Source organism: Falco naumanni, chromosome 1 (genome assembly GCF_017639655.2).
Source record: "Falco naumanni isolate bFalNau1 chromosome 1, bFalNau1.pat, whole genome shotgun sequence".
Classification (NCBI taxonomy): Eukaryota; Metazoa; Chordata; class Aves; order Falconiformes; family Falconidae; genus Falco; species Falco naumanni.
The window spans coordinates 26,989,488-27,005,045 of NC_054054.1; the positions used below are offsets into that span (position 1 = coordinate 26,989,488).

The 15,558-nt window shown below is 38.6% G+C and overlaps 1 protein-coding gene and 1 long non-coding RNA gene across 6 annotated transcripts in view; one reads left to right on the forward strand and one right to left on the reverse strand.

Moving 5' to 3' along the window:
* The window catches only part of SMIM14 (small integral membrane protein 14), a 55,608-nt gene extending 47,418 nt beyond the window's left edge, over positions 1 to 8,190 (forward strand). For 3 of the 5 annotated variants that reach the window (XM_040587162.1, XM_040587188.1, XM_040587196.1), the window contains exons 4-5: positions 4,295 to 4,443; positions 5,016 to 8,190. In XM_040587162.1, coding sequence (XP_040443096.1) covers positions 4,295 to 4,443; positions 5,016 to 5,048 — 182 coding nt within the window. In that variant the 3' untranslated portion in view covers positions 5,049 to 8,190. Of the gene's footprint in view, positions 1 to 4,294; positions 4,444 to 5,015 lie in introns of those variants that run through there. The other 2 variants (XM_040587170.1, XM_040587179.1) reach the window with 2 other exon arrangements.
* On the reverse strand, positions 6,407 to 11,913 carry LOC121085017. The gene is made up of 2 exons (XR_005826926.1): positions 11,561 to 11,913; positions 6,407 to 9,707 (listed from the first exon to the last, which is right to left on the reverse strand). It is a non-coding gene; the product is annotated as an uncharacterized LOC121085017 (long non-coding RNA).
* Positions 11,914 to 15,558: the final 3,645 nt, after the last annotated feature.

The following is a 15,558-nucleotide window of genomic DNA, read 5'->3' on the forward strand; positions in this document are numbered from 1 at the left end:
GCCCTTCACAGTCAGCCTTCCATGTCAAAGGAAATGAGGAGCTACTGCCTGAGTTTTTTTCTCTGTTCTAGCAATTCCCAGATGTTGTGACCTGGATTTACCACATTCATATTTTCAACACTATTCTCAGTACTCTGCTAGCTTGTAATATAGTCAGAGATGACTGTCTCAAATGTCATCTACTCCCAGATTTTTATGTATTTTAAAATGAATGCATATCTGTGATTCATCTTGAGTTGTACTCATGGAGGGCAGTCACAGCAGCGTAACCTAACAGCATGAAATGTCTGCCAAAGCTTCCCTCCCTTTTCTGGTAATTCCCTTCTCCCTTCCTCCACTCAAGTCGTCTTTGGCTTTCTTCAGTTTCCTTATCCCTGTCTTTGAAAGTGTCAGCTGGCAGGGATTATCTGCTGAAGGTCCTACAGGTTCTTGCCTTTCCTCACGATTCATCTGAAGGATAACTTCTCTTCATACAGTTTCCTGCCTCTCTTTCACAGGACAGGCAAGAATAAAAACACCATGAAAAGAAGGCACAAATCAGAGAGCATGTTGTTGCCTTCCCATATGCAGATGTTATACAGTAAAAAGCTGAAGATCCAAAAGGAGGTATTTCTATCATGACAGGGCATACAAAAAGCACCACATGGAATATACTTTTACAGTAAAAGAAATGCAATCTTTCCTCTTTTTCTTTAGGGTACAATCTCACTCTGAATGAAAAATACCACTTCAAGAGGAGAACTAAGTTCCTGTAAGGAGTATTTCACAAAGACATTTATTAATTTTAATATTGTATTCTTGAGATTTTAGTTGCACGGTCGGGAGGTGGTTGACCTTTCATCTTTATAAATTATTTTTACCAAACTCATAATTTTAGTAGCTTCATCTGCCTTCTAGTAGAACATTAAATGAGGTGGCAAACATCTGTCACAGAAGACTTTTTTTTCCCTTCCCATTTCTCTTCAAGAGGAGACTAGTTTATGTGACCTAGTCTCTGTTTCTATAGGAAAAAGCAAGTCAAAGAACTGTATCTTGTACGTGGAGCAACAGATAGGATTCACCATAATCATTAGCTCCCATGGACGTTCATCCCAAATTATCAGACCAGCTCCTCAGAAAGCTTTCCCCTGCACAGAGATAATTCAGCCATGGTATAAACAAATTCCAGGTAACCACAGGGACAGAACTGCTCACAGGCTTCATTCAGAAGTGCATGGATGTATAGGTATGCTGAGCTGGGGGGACCAGATACTCTGAAAATAAAGATCTTGAGCTGGATTTGGTGTTGTGTGGAAAGGCAGGTTAGAGGCTGTAAGCTTCGTGTCACTCAGTGATACAGGAATATGTACTGCTACATTCTGTACCTCCCAGCACTGGAGACTAATAAACAGATCCATCCATCAGAATGGGTGGTGGCATATTCATCTGTGAGGTCAGAACAGGACAATCTTGTATCTATCTGGAAATACTGGAAAATATCACCCACAGGTGCTCTTACAGGATAGCCTTTGTTCTTCAAGGAATCAAAAACCCACGTCTAGATTAGCCGCAAAAATATCAATTATAGGTAAAAGCACTGTGGCTGTGAACCCTTAAAAATAAGATTTTTTTTTCTTCTGCCCATCAGCAGTTGATCTTCACTCAACTGTTCTTTATCCATAAGCTGGTCTTACCTGATTATTTTGTGATCTTGATGATGGGAGGTCTTTGTAGCAAAAGATTGTTGCCTTCCATGTATTATTGCTCCCAGTAGCTTCTTGTCTGTTCTCTTGATTTGTGATGCAAAGCTTTGAAAAGTGTGATTCACCTCAGCTATGTGAGATTTTACTTATCCTCATCTCCTTCTGTTAAGATATTAAAGTAACAGATTCTGAAATATCTCGCATCCTTAGTAAAACACATGGTCATTTGTGAGAGATGTGGGTTTAACAGTTCTTGAATAGTGTAAACAGTGTTGTGGCTGTTTTGATATCTGGCATGCTTTGAGTAGGTAGTACAGGGCCAAGCTATGTTGAATCAGCTGTTGTCTTGCTTAACTTAGTTTAGAACGTTTCAGCACATTTGGTTCCATCTAAACTGTATTACAACACAGGCTGAAAGAAGTTGTCTTTTGCATGAATGTTTATGGTTTCCCTCTATGGTTCCTTCTGCTCCCTTCCTTGATCTGTAGCATGAGCTGACCTAGCAGCGTTTACTTACCCTAACTATTGTTTAACCACTGACCTTAACTGCATTATGGTTCAGCAAAAATTCCCGAAGGCAGTCTGACTGTTCTCTGTTTCTCTGCATTGTATGGGGAATCCAGTGTAACAGGTGATCTCAGTTTTCAGTGTTCTACTGTACACATGTGCCAAAGCAGGTACCTAAGGCTGTCTTACGTGCTGATGAAGGTAATCTTAGGGTAGCTATTAATGTTGCCTGGAAGCCCCAAAATAAAGCAGTTGTTCTTTTCATGCGGAATTATATGTTAGTTTACTGGACTGCATATGTAAAGCTCATCCAAGATTTAAAATATTGATATATGATGTTGATAACAATAGTATTTTCCTTCAGCGTAATTGCAGATCTGAACTCTTTACCTGCACAATTTCATATGCTTTCTGAACCAATTATATGACAGTTTAATGAATTAACGAAAGGCTGTAGCATTCTCATTTATTTTCTTTGCACTATAACTTCTCCTCGTGTACGGCACCATTTGTTCACTCAGATCTGCGAAAGAATTGGCACCTGTAATTGTATATACTTACAATCGTAAAATTCTTCTACATTAGCCACATCCCAAGTTTTGAAATGTCTGTATTTTGGACATTTAAAAGGTAAGAGCTGTATGACAGTTTCTGTTGCTTATACATATTAAGAGTGGTATTTGTGCTGTGAGAAGCATGAACTTCTATAATACAGGGTTTTTTCTTCTTTTTTTGAGTACATGTGATGTTGGTAAAGGACATCAGTCCAACAGCCCCCACTCATAAAGTCTTAATTCACAGAACAGCAATGTTGTGAATGGCATAGCTGTAAGCTTCCCCACAGTGCCCCTTTGCTGTGTTATGAACAAACCATTTTCACAGAAGAGCCTCTGTTAAAAATGCTACTCATTATGACAGTGATGAGGGTGGGTTTTTGATATCGGCATTAACCTTCAAGAAAAATACTCCAGCAGCTCACTGGGTGTAAATTAGCTTGCAAATGTTAAATAAGAACATCTTCCAACCAATACTGAATCCAGACTTGACTCCATACGAGGATCCAAATGAGCTGAGGCAACTGAAAAATCTGACAGATACAAGTGTGTCTGTGGAATGCCCCTGGATGTTAAAGTTTTCAACTTGATGAATAAAATAGAACAGCTCTTCTCTTTCTAAAGTTTATTCATTATAGCTTTGTATTAATTGTTCTGCATTAATTGATCATCTAGATTATTAACAAAGATATTAGGTCTTTAGATACTATTGTAAATGGAGCCATTTAAGTACCATTGGTAATAAACTATACATTGATTAATACTTCAGCTGACAACATTAGTTACAGTTTGATTATTTGAAATTATGTTTCAGAGGAGAAAAGTTGTTTTCAAATGTGCAGATATTTGCAAGAGTTTCTTGATCCAAAAAGACTTAACCAGCCATCTCCAGTCTGAGGGAATCTTCTCAGTTTTATTTCCATACTTTGATGTCTCAGCCATTGGAAATTAGGAATGTATGAAAATTAGATGTAAAATTTTTATATTGTATTCCTGGGCTTCACTTTTTCATGTATCTCCTCAGCATTTTTTCCCCTTCTGACAGATACGTTTTCCTTGATGCTATCAGAAATACCATGTGACCTGGATGATCAGTCACAGACATCTAGCTTGTTGATACACTTGTTTGAACAAACTCTCAATAAAATAACTTAAGAGTAGCAAACAAAATCATAACCATTAGTTTGCTCCCTTCTTGCTAGAATTAGTATGTTTTCTTTCTGGGGGTCTAACAATAGAGTCCAAGCTTTCATCTTTTTAGTCTTTTATTTGTTCGAGGCAAAAACAGATGGGTTTTTTGCCCACATAAATATATTTTTCATCAAGTTTGATTTCTTAAACACAAAGGGTGTGTTTCTCATCTCAAGTCCATTAGAAGTTAATGTGAACTAAGAAATATTCATGATAATTCTGAGAATTCCAGTAAAATCTTATGAAACAGATTCTCATTTCAGGTTTTTTTGCGAGAGTTACATTGCATTTGTGTTTTCACCTTGGGGAAAGAACTCTGCTGTCACTCTGTGCTATAACTTGAGTTTTCCTTGTCTGTAGTGCCAGGACCAAATTCTTCCAGTGACAATGGCATCAGCTTTGCCATGATAATGATGGCCTGGGTGGTGATTGCACTTGTCTTGTTCTTACTGAGACCTAGTAATCTGAGAGGATCCAACACAGCCGGAAAGCCAACCAGCCCACATAATGTAAGTGCATCTTCAAGTACCCTGTAGAGAGACTTTACAAGAGCTTAGATGTGTTTTGTTTTAATACAGACTATCTTACAGTCATTTTTCCCCTTTATTTTCTTGGAACCCCATTAACGATGAAAATCAGTAAAACCAAAGGGAAAGTAGAATCACAAAGGCCAGTTGTGAGGCTTGCCGTGGGATGGAGTAGGTATGAGTGACTAAGTGTGGGTCCTAATGTCCTCTGGACACTGGCTGTCCCTGGTTGGAACTGCCTCCTGCCTTCTTATGTACAAGCTTTAAATCACAGGTTTAAGAGAAGTCGGTAAACAAAATTACATCATGAAACTGGGAAAGTGATCTTTGCCCAAGATGTGGGATCATAGAAAAATCCCTGTTGCAGAAAACAGTGTTGTTCTCTGATGCTCATTTACTCTTGAGTATTGAAAGAGATGTTGAAAGATCTTAAAAGAAAGCACAATGTAACTCTTCTGAGTTCTTTTATTGCTAAATCCTCTTACATGAAGCACTGTTTCTAATCCTGAATGTGGCTTTTTTCTTTCTTTTCCTGCTTCCTTCCTTCCCTCTAGGGGCAAGAACCACCAGCCCCACCGGTGGACTAGAGCGTTCAGTATTGGAAAATTTCAGCAGCTAAAACCTTGCACGACCAAATGAACGAAGTGACCAGATTACTCCTAAACCCCACTCAATACTGTTTTCTTTTCTCATTTATATAGAGAAGAATTATTATTCAGCAGTTATCTTCATTAACTGCTTTTAGCAACTACAATTTTAAGTTAATTTTTGCTTTGTGTGTTATTACAAATCCTAGTAGATTGTAATTTGAATAATGATAAGGCATTGCAGGGGTTTTTTGGTTGTTACTGTGGACATTCCACTCAGTCTCTTTCTGTTACAGTGATCTTAATTTCTTTGCAGTGATTTCTGATGTGCATTGAAAGAAACAGAAAATCCCTGTACATCTATAATAATGAAGGTTACTGACCTTTCTTCAGATTAATCCATATTTTTTTCTCCACTATACTTCTCAGAGTTATATTACGGTTGCAACTATTAGCTTAGTTATGGTGAGAAATTGAAATTATTTCATATTTGCCCTGGTTCAGAGCAGCTTTTAGTCTGGCCTTTGGACCACTAACTTAGTTTTCAGTGTTGTTGGCAAAAGCACGGCTTGTCCAGTAGAATTATACTCTGTGTGCGTGCGTGCACACATAAGCGAATGTGATAATTGTCAGTGTCAAAGCTTTGACATATATATTGGGAACTTTACACAAAAGAATATACCACCAAAAATAAATTAATTTAATCTTGTTCATTAATAAATGATATATCTTGTTCAATATATTGTCAAAAAATATATTCCAAAAGCAGATTTGTTTACTTATAGACTTCATGAAAAGAGACATTTAGTGAAAAGAACTTGGTAGAATTTTCTGTCTTGATGTAGTCTTTTAATACTCAGTATCTTAACAAGTTCTTAGCCATGATGTAATTAATGTATATTGGACAAGATGAAATCATACCAAGAGGTTACCAAGGTTATCAACTTTTGGTCTACCAAAACATATACTGGATATTCAGGTTTTTTCACCTGTATGTTATCAGCAATTCTTAACATTTCATTCTTGTCTACTGGTTGTAATTGTAGAATAACAGACTTGCAGGTGACTACATATGGCATGTATTTTCCCTCTAATATTTGTGTGTATGTGTGGTGTGTTTATGTGTGCGTATGTGTGGCTGTGCACGTACCTGTGCACATCTCCCATTGTAGAAAATGGGAACAACTTTTTTAATGTACATTAATTTAAGAACATTTTAAAGATGTACAGAAAAGCAACACTGTATATTTTTCTTGATCAATTTGAAAAATTGATGAGAATAATGTAAAGAACATTTTTATGTTACCAACATGAAGCTTCTTTCCGTAAAGGTCAGTAGAACAGACATATGGGAATTCAGAGCCTTACTCTACAAACCTTTATTTCATGGGGACTTTAGTTACGGAGCTGAAGGGACTGTTGAGATGCGTAAAGGTTTGTATTAACAGGCTCTAACAAAAATCTCACATCAGATCCCATGGATGACAGACGCAGGGTTTTCCTCCTCAGGGTAAACGGTGGGCCAGCTAAGCCTCCTTGCAAAGGTACAGTGCAGACCTGAAGAAAGGCTTCTGTAATTTGATGTAATCGCCCTTTGAATTTTTGTGGAATAGCGTGCTTCCAAGCATAGCAGCACATGTGAAAAATGAAAAAAAAAACATTAAAAATGAAGAAGATTGGGCCAGGTGCTCTCAGTGACATCGGCGCAGTGCCATGTAAAGTGATGGTGCTGCAGCAGAGAAGCTGAGAGAATTTGTCCTGTTATGTCTAATGGTGTACAGGCCACAAACACTGTGTAAAGATGTCACTGGGACGAGCAGTCTGACTGTGCTTGCTTTTTGCCTTCCATGTACGTTTATGTTTCGGATACTGTTTTGAACAAGTAATACAGCATCATTTTGTTGAACCAACAAGGAAAGATATATGTATCTCCTACACTGACCTTTTCTCCAAGGATTTTTGGCCAGAATTCTTCACTATCAGATGCATAAAACAGGCTTCCAACTGATCAAAAAGCCAGCTGAAACAGGCTTCATTTCAGACAGAGTGCCACTCCTCATCCTATTGGAAATTGGTGAGATTTACAGCAGATGCTCCTCACTTCCGAGGATCCATCTTGCTTTACTTAAATGTCTGTGTATGTATTTATAAAACTCACCATGTGCACCCAGCTCTAACAGTCTTGGCAGATGAACTTTTTTTTGAGAGTAATGTGTTTTACATTTAAATGAAGTGTCTTTGCTTGAAATTCCTCTAAGTAATTGTCCCAGTGATTTTATACATGTATGCTTTCCTCATGTAAATTGCTATTTTAAATTTTCTATGTGAAAGAAAAAACATTGGAAATATTTTATTGTAAAATGTTGTACTAAAGAGCCAGGCCACTATCCCATGTCAAAATGTATGCCTTTTAAATTCAGATACTCTCTCCAAGATACACCCTTCAGATCACCACTCTTAATTTAAAAAAAAGTAACTAATTGTAGGACTGTATTTTGCCACTCTTATTTATGTTAAATAGTGCCTTACTCATCAAGTAGTTGCACTGAAGTTTGTGGGACTACTCTGAGATAATGTACTAGTAGCAGCTTTAGTAAGGGTGGCAGAAATCTGGCCTTTAGTGATGTAGTTTGTGATGAAATAATTGTATCATGGTTACAGATGTTTATGGTAAATTTTGAGAAGTGTGGAAGAGATTAGTGGCATGTGAAGCTTCAGGATATGATTAATTCTGTCATGAGGGTTTTAAGCTTGGTTAGTAAGAGATGCAAGTTGTAACAACTTGGGAAATATGGAGGGAATTTTACAATTATACCTTAGCTTAGATCTTTGTTAAAACAATAGTATTTTTAGAGTCTGCTTAACACAATTGTTATATTCTGAAATGAGAAATCATATGTATTCATGTATTGTCTGCCGATCACTTAGCCTTGTAACATTCATGATTGAAAAAGGAAGAGTGATGATGTGATGTACCTGATGTAAATCGGTGGTTTAAAATGTCTGAATTATGCCAAACAAAAAATCATCTGTGCCATTTGCGGTTTCCTAGTAATCTTTTACTGAGTACTTGGATTGGGATAAAGGGCTTGTACTATGCACTTTTTATTGACTTAACACAATAAATAGCAATCGTTAGTAACTTTTTGTCTTCGCCTCTTAGTCTTTGTATAAGATACTGCACCAACCTATAAATTCCTAAGGTAGTTTGAAATAATTTAAAAATAAGCATTGGTAAAAATAGTGTTTTGTGTGCTAATTTTAAAATGTAAATTCTAACTTTTCTAATGGACACTTGTCTTCTGTTTGTGTCTCAGGCAAGTCAGAACAAATTATAAGCGATTTCCAAGGTTTAAGATACTTTGACTGACATGGACATCTCTGCCTTTTGTTCTTCAAAGTAGCCACGTAACCTAGGAAGTTAGAAATAATACAGAAAGAAAAGTAATGACAGAGGCCAAATATGCCAATTATGACACTTCATTTTAGATCAAATCCTACTACTTTGGGATTTGCAGTCTATTTTCTAGTCCTAGATCTTGGCACTGTTGGACCCAGAGCTGCTCCGAGGAAGGAAGATGCTCCAGTAGATCCAAGGCAGCATGTAGAAGTAGTAGAGACCTGCTGCTTCCTCACTGTTCCTATGGAGTGTAGCACTCTTCTCCCTCTGGCAGCAGAGCATGAAATGCTGAGCAGTCGGTCAGCAGCAGCTCAGATCCCATGTTAAGGATTCCTGTGTTAATCCAAGAGAAAAAAGGAAAATGACAGGAAATCATTAGGGTTTAAAATAATACACAGCTATCCAGAAATCAATGCCAGAGAATCAGAAACAAAATCTGAATTTATTTTTAGTAATAATAATTTAATGACAAATAATTTAGTAATAAATGCTTTAGGCATTTGAGTCTATTTAGAAATTGTCTGATCTTAGTCTGAGAGATCATTAGTGTCTGCTCATCAAGATTTAGCCCTTTACTTGAACATGAAGCTATAAATAACTCCTAAAACTAACTTGACTTACAAGTGCGCTTATTAAAATGTTTGCCAAGGATGCACATACCTATTATGGGAAGCGATGCAGAAAGGAAATTACCACAAATTTAAACTAACTGTGTTCAATGGATCTGCATGAGGTCTAGCTGTTCAAGACTACCAGGTAAGTGGAGAAGATTACTCTGCCCAAAAGCCTGAAAAAAACTGTATCTTATTTAGGATTTTTGTGAGAAATACATCAAATCATTGCAGCAAAATATTTCATGAACGTTAAGCGGGTTCCTTGCAAAAATGGACAATTTGCATTCTTTTCCCCTTCCGTCCTTACTTGTTCAGTACCAGCAGCAGCCTACGGTGCAATTCACTGCAGAGACAGAGACCTTTGGGTGGGGAAAAAGGAGATCCATCCCACGGTGAACTACATCCTCACTTGTAAAACAGCACAACTCTTTTTGGCTTCCAGGGAGTTACACTGGTCAAAGTCAGCTGAAGGTTTGTCTCTTTTCATAGAAGAAGAGTAACTGAAGCAATGTTAACTTGCTCTTGTATCAAAATTATTGCCAACTCCAGTAGCAGGCATCTTGTAGTGAAACATAGTAACTAGAAGAACCTGGCCGCGCATTACATTTTTAACATCCGCAGATAAGGGTTGGTCAAAGAGGGTGTCTGAAACAAATGCATTTCAATATGTGACAATAAATATTAATTCACCATATATATTCAGCTTTTTAAAGGTTTCATTCTTCTTGCTTATATGGAAAGTGATATTATAAAATATTTTATACAATGTTAACTGAAAATGCAGCAGTAATTTCTAATCAAAGATCACAAGTAGCAAGCTTTTCAAAAAAAGTCTTTTGCGTTTATGGGTTTTGTTATTTCATCCTGCAAGCTATAAATGATGAAACAGAGGAATAATTTCTGTGACTATGTAGTTTTCAGACTTATACCTGTTCTAAAATTCTTGAAGATTATTAATTTCTTCTGGTGCAAAAAATACCCTTAAAATGTAAGAGAAGATATTAAAGCCAAGAAAATATATTTCCTAAGCAGACCAACAAAAAAATCCCCATCATTGTACAACATTCTGAAGGTCACAGCCATAGCTTTGATATAAAAAGTCTTATGGTGTAGGAGCTCAGTCTAGAGCAGAACTTGTGGCTGAAATCATAAAGGATAAACTGAGTACGATTAGCAAGAAAATGATCCACAAAAGCTCCCACAGGACTGGACATTACAGCAAGCACTGGCGTGTAACACATCAAAATCTTTTTTGTTGTGGTAGTGATGAGTAAAAATCTGGTTTCTTCAGCTCTCCTAGTGATTTCATGCAGCCTTATTTTCCATTCTCGGTTCCATATAGATGAAACAGAAAATCCAAATAATCATTTTCCCACTTAATCAAATATTAGCTTGCAATTTGAATTACAAGTGCATCTTGTCTCTGACACTCCCTCTGGCTGTATGCTTCTGTTGGGCTTCAGTATGTAAGAAGAGATTAAGCCAAATTTGCTTCTAGCTATACTGTAACAGTGGATCAAATCTTCACTTTATTTTATGTGAACAACTTCAGGCAATGGGACAACTTAGTTGAGTAAAACCCTTCAAAGAAGTCATGCTACAAGAGAATTTCTCACCAATGGGGCTGTGATGAAAAGCAATCCCTGATGTGGCTGTTCTTACTTCCATTGCATTAGTTTTAGCATTTAAGGCTTCCTTATTGTTTTATTGAAATGGTTGTTATGCCTGAAATAGCTCTTCTGTTGGGAGCTGTAGTATGCTCCGTGTTCAGAAAAGCAATGCTGCTGCCCACAGCACTGTTTCTGAAGGAACCGCTTCAGTGTCTGCTGTAATGTCTGTGGTTTCAGAAAGAACATCAGAAGGGGGTGGGGGGAACTAAAACCAACCAACCAACCAAAAAAAAACCCAACAAAAAAAAGAGGTATTTACTAAAAAATTGATAAGACCATCAAATGTAAACATGCCTGGGAGGAAGTGTGAATAATTTCTGTGTATACTAAGAGACTTAAATAATCTAATTAGAGGAAGGTCATATACTGGAAAGCAAAACATCGTCGTGCCGGAACTGAAAGAATAGGGTTTGAAAGGACATTCTCATCAGAATTTTCAGGGTGGCCTTCCTCTGACTTTTAAGCATAGTTTAAATTCTGCATGGCTTTGGGGATTTATTTATATTGCAATATTGTCCACAAGTCCAGCTGAAATTAATATCCAGATTTCTGGGCCCTATATAAACAGGCATGTTGACCCTGACCAGAAACTCACTGCCTTTTGGGACAAATTTTAACCATAATTGCAGTTTAGGCTGCTGGTTGTCACTAACAAAAATACTGTATTAGATTAATATAAGCTGTTTGGGCAAACTGTCAGACCAAATGGCAAAGTCGAAGTTCTGGTGAGCCAGAGAGGTGGTGAGGAAGAGGCATAAGTAGGGACATGCCAGGCAGAAAACATTGCTCGTAATAACTCATAACGTTGGCTCTGTGCAGTTAACTTACGGTTGGCTCTGAGCACACGTAGGAGCTCAGACACTCAGCTGCCTTGTCCAAAACTGGTATATGGCTTGCTTTATGCAACTGTTGGAGCTTTTTCCAGAGGAACACGCATGCCCAGTCCCACATGTCCTTGTGTAATCTCTTCAGCTGAGCCTCCTTCCTCCCTCTCAGCACTGTAAAATACAAAGCATGGATTCAAATGCTGATCCAACTGTTCTGCGGACAAGTCTTCTGGGCACATTTTTGCCTCAGCCTGGGACTGTTGCCGAGTAGCTCAGATTTCTCCGTTACATGTGGGGTTGCCTCCTGGTTGTGCTGTGTCAAAAGTTAAAGAAAGGCTTGACAGACAATGGTTGTTGTTGAATCTGTGTCAGATGTCAGTGTCACAAACTGATTACACAAACACAGCTGCCTTTAGTGAATGATCAGCTAAATCTGGTGACAGATTAGTCTGGCATTAAACACTCCCTAGATATGATACAAAACTTCTTTCATGTCCAGGGTTCCTTGATAGCTTCTCTCATCTCCAACATCAGAGTGCCAGCCAGGAGATTACGCAATCATGCACTCACTTGCTCTTTCTTTTCTTCCCTCCCCATCCCCTCATCCCCCAGGTCCTTCATAAATCATTATTTCTCCCTTGCATAAATGGAAGAGCTTGTACAGTGGAGGTGAAGAGTGCCCCCTCCACCCACCTTTAGCATTTAGATTGCACTTCACTTGGTGGTTTCTGGAAAAGTAGAGATGTGGCCTCAAGCCCACTCCCCTATTTTCCACACAGAGAGGATCCAGTCTCACGCTGGTACATGCTCTAGCCATTGAGCCATTATATTAGAAAAACATTACCACATTTCTTGGCCAAGCTTTTTGAATGAAGGAGTCTTAAATCTTTGGACTGCACGCCACTTGATCCTGCTGGTGTTACCCTTCACCTGAGCACATGATAAAGGTCAGGTCTATGGAGCATATAGCAAAGGGACTGCTCATTTTCAGGAGCAGGTCAAGTTTAGATATGAGGCAGGCAACTGAACTACTCAGGCTGGATTCCACTGAGTCAGAACATGTACCTTTAGGTACCTAAGGAAATATATTGTAAAAACTTGAGTATCTTTGGATTTTATACACCTTTTGGAGTCCATCCCCTAGGACTAGGTTATTGACTAGATTATAAATTCTGTCATATGTGTATCTGTAGCCTAACATTTACAAATATATCTTAAAATGCCTATTCTCAAGCAGATGTGTATGAATTATGGTAACCACCTTTCCTGGACATGGATACTTCCATAAATTACAGCTCAAGTTGCTTAATACTGGGGTCTGAAAACATGGTCTCCTAGCAGGATGTGTGAGCAGTGCTCTCAGAAATATACATCACTTACAGTTAAATTATTATGCAAATGACAATCTTTAAAATGTAAAATCCTGGATGAATGGAACAGACTCATCAGTCCTACCTCTCTCAATTTTAATTCCAAAATAACACACACAGTAGGAATTTACCTGAAAAAAAATGAACATTGAAATGAACCCTATATGGAGACTTCTGACTCGGTCTGCAGTGCACAAAACTTAGGTTGGAGAGTGGCAATCCTTCGTTGATGCGGCTGTTTAACTGAACGGATGCCCTGCTAAGATACCTTTCAGCAACAAGTTAAGGGGGTATTTTAGTTAAAATCTTGCATAATACACATACTAAGCTCATAAATTATAAACTAAAGTGGACTACTATGAGCATGTCTTTTGACATCCATAGGGTTTGCATTTTATTTATTTTTTGCACCAGAAAATACCTTTTAGAAAAACTTTCCAGAGAGGGGCCATCTCTGAATCATTATAGTTACTCATCTTCACTATTAGAAAACAACTTTCCTGAATCTGAATTTGTGAAGCTTTAATTTTTATACATTACATTTTGCTAGTTTGAAGGAAGGATTATTGATTTTCTGTTCATGCAAGAAATAAGCATTGCAAAACTTCATTTTACTCACCTGATTTTCAGGCATTGCCTCCCAGGAAGGCATTTATAGCCCTGAGGCTGTTATGGAGCCAGGTACAGGCTACCCAGTATGCTGGAAGAAGGATTCATCTCATCTAGTCAACTGGCAATGCTAAAGAAATACATAAACCTGAAATCCCATTCCTTGTGCGTTACTGACCCTGCACTGCAAAAGGATTTGCAGCCTACACTGAACCTTCAAGAAAATGGCACAGAACTCACACTTCCCTTTAAAAATGTGGCCAGCAGTGGACCAGCCTCATCTGCTTTGTAGCAGCCCAGGGTTGTGTTCCCCAAGCAGCGTGCTTCAGGAGGTTTGATGATATGCCCTGAAGCTTACCTAAGTTTTATTGCTTCTGTTCAGTGTTGTAAAAAATTCTATGTACTGGTAAACAATGGGTCTGCCTGAACAGAAAACCCAAGAAAACCCCGCTCAGTAATTCAGAATTTAATCTGTAATGACAGGGGAGATCCAGGCTCCCTGCCCTTTTCACTGCAGTGACTTTGAGCTCTGCATCTTTCCCCTGCCAGCAGTGCCCTCACCACCAGGTTGTAGGCTATAGGGAAACAAAAGCAGCCCTCACCATCCTTTCTGGGAAAGTCGCGTCACTCTGCAAGAGGGGATTTGAGATCCATGTCCCAGGCAGGGGCTTTGACAGTGCAGTCTATCAATAAGGCCATTTATTAGGAGAAAAGAGACTGGGCTCCACTGCCTGCTCTAAGGGCTGTTAAGACATTTGAAACAACTCTCAAAACATTGACTACAATCCAGACCTTTCTGCTCCCACTAAAGAGCCGTGATTATCAGACCGGAAAAATACTCCCTTTCAGGCTCCCTGGCAAACAAGCATAGTTGCAGGTAGAGAGTTAGATCCCTGTGTTTCTTTATAACTCTCCTGAGATAGGTATGTGTGAACCCCCTCCAGGAGGAAGGGTCTGAAGCTCCTGCCCTCATTCTCAGCAAACACAGTAACTAGGGGGTATTCACCAACTCTAATGCACGACTAACTGCCCATACATACAGCAAAAGCAAAGGGAACTCCGTCTCACAAAGGTGGCCTCCCGCACAGCGACCACCACTGCCTTTAGAAAATCTGCTCCTTGTTTGTCAGGCGTAACACTAAGGATATTTACCATAGCAACACCCCTGGGGGACCACGTAAAGGATCTGAAGTGGACTTGGCCTTGCCAAGGCAGCAGCAGGCACATACAGAGGACCCAGATAAAGTTCCTAGCAGTACGAATGTATGCATTTATGACTATTCTGAGACCCAGGGAGACAGACAGGGGTTTTGAAGGTAATGGTGTAGGTAAGACTGACTCGGTAGCGAGAGCTCATTGAGCTTCTATTTGCTTTGCCTAGGCTTCCCTGGAAAAAATGATGTGTTCAAAATTGAGACATCTGTGCAAATTAGCAACGAGACAAGGCATTACTTGTTTTTACTTCAGGATAAACACCGTGAACCTTGCACCTTCGCCAAGCAGCTCTTTGGCTAACCACACTGGCTCTGCTAGGATTCTGCTCTGAGATTGCAAACCTCAGTAGGCTCTTTCAGTAGAAACACACATATTTTACAGTATCATTTCTAAAGGACCAGTGAGTTACAGTATGTACTCATTTAAATAGGCACAGATTCTTCTAGGGAAAGATCAGATCCTCCAGAGTAAAATAGTAACAGAGTAAAATATAAAACAGAAACAATGATTCCAATTTCTATCTACTTTAACATCTATGGATGAAAATTCTATGTAAGAACAAGACAATACTTTACTGGCATTGTTAACAAGGACATACATATGCATTAACCACCTAATTTGGCAACATTGAACACAGAAATTGTAATCTGTTAAAACCATAGATGAGTGTGGTATTGTGGATGCAGGAAAAAAACCTCAGCTTCTAGGAGATGCAGTGTAAGTGAACTTGAATACACCAGAGGTGAAAAGATGGCAGATTTCTCACAGCCATTCTGCTCCCAAAGTCAGGTGAAGTATACTAATA